Raw genomic sequence first — 2928 nt, 5'->3', positions numbered from 1 at the left:
GTAGGAGAGTAGGTCTCCCGCGAACCACACAGGTCGAAGACGTAAACTTCGTTAAAAAAACTCCCTCAACCTAAGGTGTGATGCGAACCGTGACTATTGGGTGGGTTTGGCAGCCGGGAGACTAAATAAGGCTGTCTTCGTACGGAGCCCTCCTGATATCAGGCCGCCTCAGGTTGTAACGGTGGCCTTGCCATGATATGGGGCGCTGCCATGGACGACCGGATATTTCCCCTTTATCCTCTTTGGTCACCGCGCATGGCGACATGCGCAGCTCCCTTGGCGGTGCAGGTGACCGTACGAACCAGATGAAATGCTTAAACAAAGACTTAAAAATTCGGATGACGGGAAAACAAACACGGAACAAGCGGACAAAATGACGGGAAAACATACTGACGCATCGACAGCACGGACTGATAAAAAACCAAACACGCGGACAGAACTACAGGACAAGCAAACAGACAGACAGGAGGAAGTGACGGACGCACTTAAAAAACAGTCAGACAATTGGACAAGACGTACGAGCAAGGAGGAACTGAGGATGACGGGGTCACCCTCAGAGGATGAGCTCTTGGCCTCCAGCCAAGAAACAGTTGAGGGCACAGCTGTGGGCCACAGTACGCCAACAACTATAAATCAACCAACAACATCCGCTAAAGCCATGGGGCAAAAGCGTGGTAATAAAGGTCCCTCGAGGTATAAACTTTACCAGAGGTCTCTCGCTATCCTTGGCAGGATTCGGAAAAACGAGACCGAAGGTAAAGTTCATCCCAAAGATGAGACCGACAAGGCAAGATGTCAAAAGGTGGTTGATGAATACTTGGCATTCCAAGCCGCCAACAGGGCAGATGCCAAAAAACGAAACCGCTCGCATGACGAAACTGGGAAGGTAACAAAGAAGCACAAGATATCGGATCAGGGTGCAGTTGCCTCCAAACCTATCAAGCGATTTAGTGAGGTGGCACGGGACCATCTCCAAATGGCATTGGTAGACGAAACCTCTAACCGCGGAAAACCAGTGCTTGACAAATGGTCAGAGATTGAGGCACGGTTGTCTCGCATAGTCGTTGACCATGTCATGGGGAACCCGGAGGGCTAAACACCAGGTATCGACTCGGTGGAGGTAGTCCGCGGTTACCGTGTCATTAAATGCGATGACCAATTCTCACTGCATTTTCTGACAAACGTGATTGGTAAAATCGAGAACAGCTTTGAAGGCTTGAAACTCAAGCTAATTCCAGCTAGCGAGATTCCATGAAGGCCGAGGGCTCGCATCTGGGTACCAAACATGGAGTTTGATGCCAATCAACTAATCCCCTTCCTACAGGCGCATAATCGCTCGGTGCCGATGACCGATTGGTCGATCATCAAAGCGGAGGCTCCGCAAAGGCACAGCAGGTCATTCCTCCTTCTAATTACAGAAGAGAGTCTGGAACCACTGGAGAAAGTGGGAAACAAACTTCAGTTTGGGATCAGGAAGACCCAACTGAAGATATTCTGTTCTGCAAACCCGGAAGAGGAGCAGGATAAGGTCGATGGTGCCAACGAACTGCTGACTGGAAAAGGAAACCAATAAACATGGGCTTAAAGGTTGTCCAAATTAATCTGCAGCATTCACGGTGTGCAACGGACAACCTAACCGTTCTCCTGGCGGAGGAGGACGTGGCCATCGCACTAATTCAGGAGCCCTGGGTGCGGAGCACCGAGGTGAAAGGGTTCACTGGGAAAACCTACAATATCTACTATAAACGGATAGAAGGTAATCCCAGAACATGTATTGTAGATAAAAAAAACCCTTAAACACATTTTTAATTCCATTATATAGTTCACAGGATGTGATGGCTGTTGAGGTGGAAGCCACTGACGGAGTCAGAATAACGCTTGCCTCTATATACATGGCACACGAAAGACCAGCACCGCCTGAGGAGGCCCGTAAACTTGTGCAGGAAAACCCGAACAAAACCCTGCTTCTCGGATGCGAGGCCAATGCAAGGCATGCTCTATGGGGAAGCTCCGAAACAAACGACCGAGGTGAGCCTCTTTATGATTTCATAATTAACACTAACTTCTCGGTATGTAACAGGGGTAACACTCCCACTTTCACCTTTCCAAGTACAGAGTATTTCAGGGGATGGGAGGAAGTGATCGATGTTACCCTAATGTCTGGAAACAGCTCAGTAAGGTTAGACAATTTGAGGGTCTCTGATAAAAGGTCTTTTTCGGATCACAGCTGGATCCTGTACGATCTGGATCTTAATGTTGATCCGCCCTTGCCGTATAGAAATCCACTAAGAACCAACTGGAAAAGGTTCAGAAACATAGTCAATAAAAGGATAGAAGAGATTCCCATCCACAAAATCACTCTCACCGAAAACCTTGAGAATAGGGTCACAACACTGGAGAAGGCACTTAGTAGGGCCTACAAAACGTCCTGCCCCATTAAATTTAGCAGAAAATCCCATCCCCCTTGGTGGAGCAGTGAGCTCTCAAAACTAAGGGGAAAATCTAGATCAACGTTTAACCTCAGCTACTCGACAGGAAATTGGCAATTGTACAAAGAGAGTCGGAGACAGTACAAGAAGGCAATTAGGGCCGCCAAGAAAGAGAGCTGGAGCGAATTTTGTTCGTCAATCGAATCCACCAGGCATTCTGCCAGGCTTAGCCGTGTTCTGTCCAAAGATCATTCAATGGCTTCTTGGGTCAAGAAGCCTGATGGTACTTGGACAGCTACGACAGAAGAATCGCTAGAACTTCCTCTAAACACGCATTTTCCGGGGTGCAGCGTCCACGAAAGTGGGGGGGGAATTATCAGGCGGAGCCAATATAATCCACAGCACCTTGCGAAAGAAATAATTACAAAGGAGAAAGTTGCATGGGCAATTAAATCTTTTTCACCTTTTAAATCTCCGGGGCCAGATGGGATCATTCCAA

The 2928-nt window shown here is 48.1% G+C and overlaps 1 protein-coding gene across 1 annotated transcript; it reads left to right on the top strand.

Annotated features, from left to right (window-relative positions):
* Positions 1 to 373: 373 nt before the first annotated feature.
* Positions 374 to 1096, top strand: LOC128869973 (uncharacterized). The gene has a single exon (XM_054112568.1). It carries the CDS (start codon positions 374 to 376, stop codon positions 1094 to 1096), a length of 723 nt encoding a protein of 240 aa, XP_053968543.1.
* The last annotated feature ends 1832 nt before the right edge of the window (positions 1097 to 2928 follow it).

The sequence above is a fragment of the Anastrepha ludens genome, chromosome X (genome assembly GCF_028408465.1).
Source record: "Anastrepha ludens isolate Willacy chromosome X, idAnaLude1.1, whole genome shotgun sequence".
NCBI classification, from domain to species: domain Eukaryota; kingdom Metazoa; phylum Arthropoda; class Insecta; order Diptera; family Tephritidae; genus Anastrepha; species Anastrepha ludens.
This window is presented reverse-complemented; position numbering and strand designations above follow the sequence as displayed.

Coding starts and splice junctions, on each gene's coding strand:
- LOC128869973 (XM_054112568.1), top strand. CDS start 374: ATGACGGGAAAACATACTGACGCATCGACAGCACGGACTGATAAAAAA.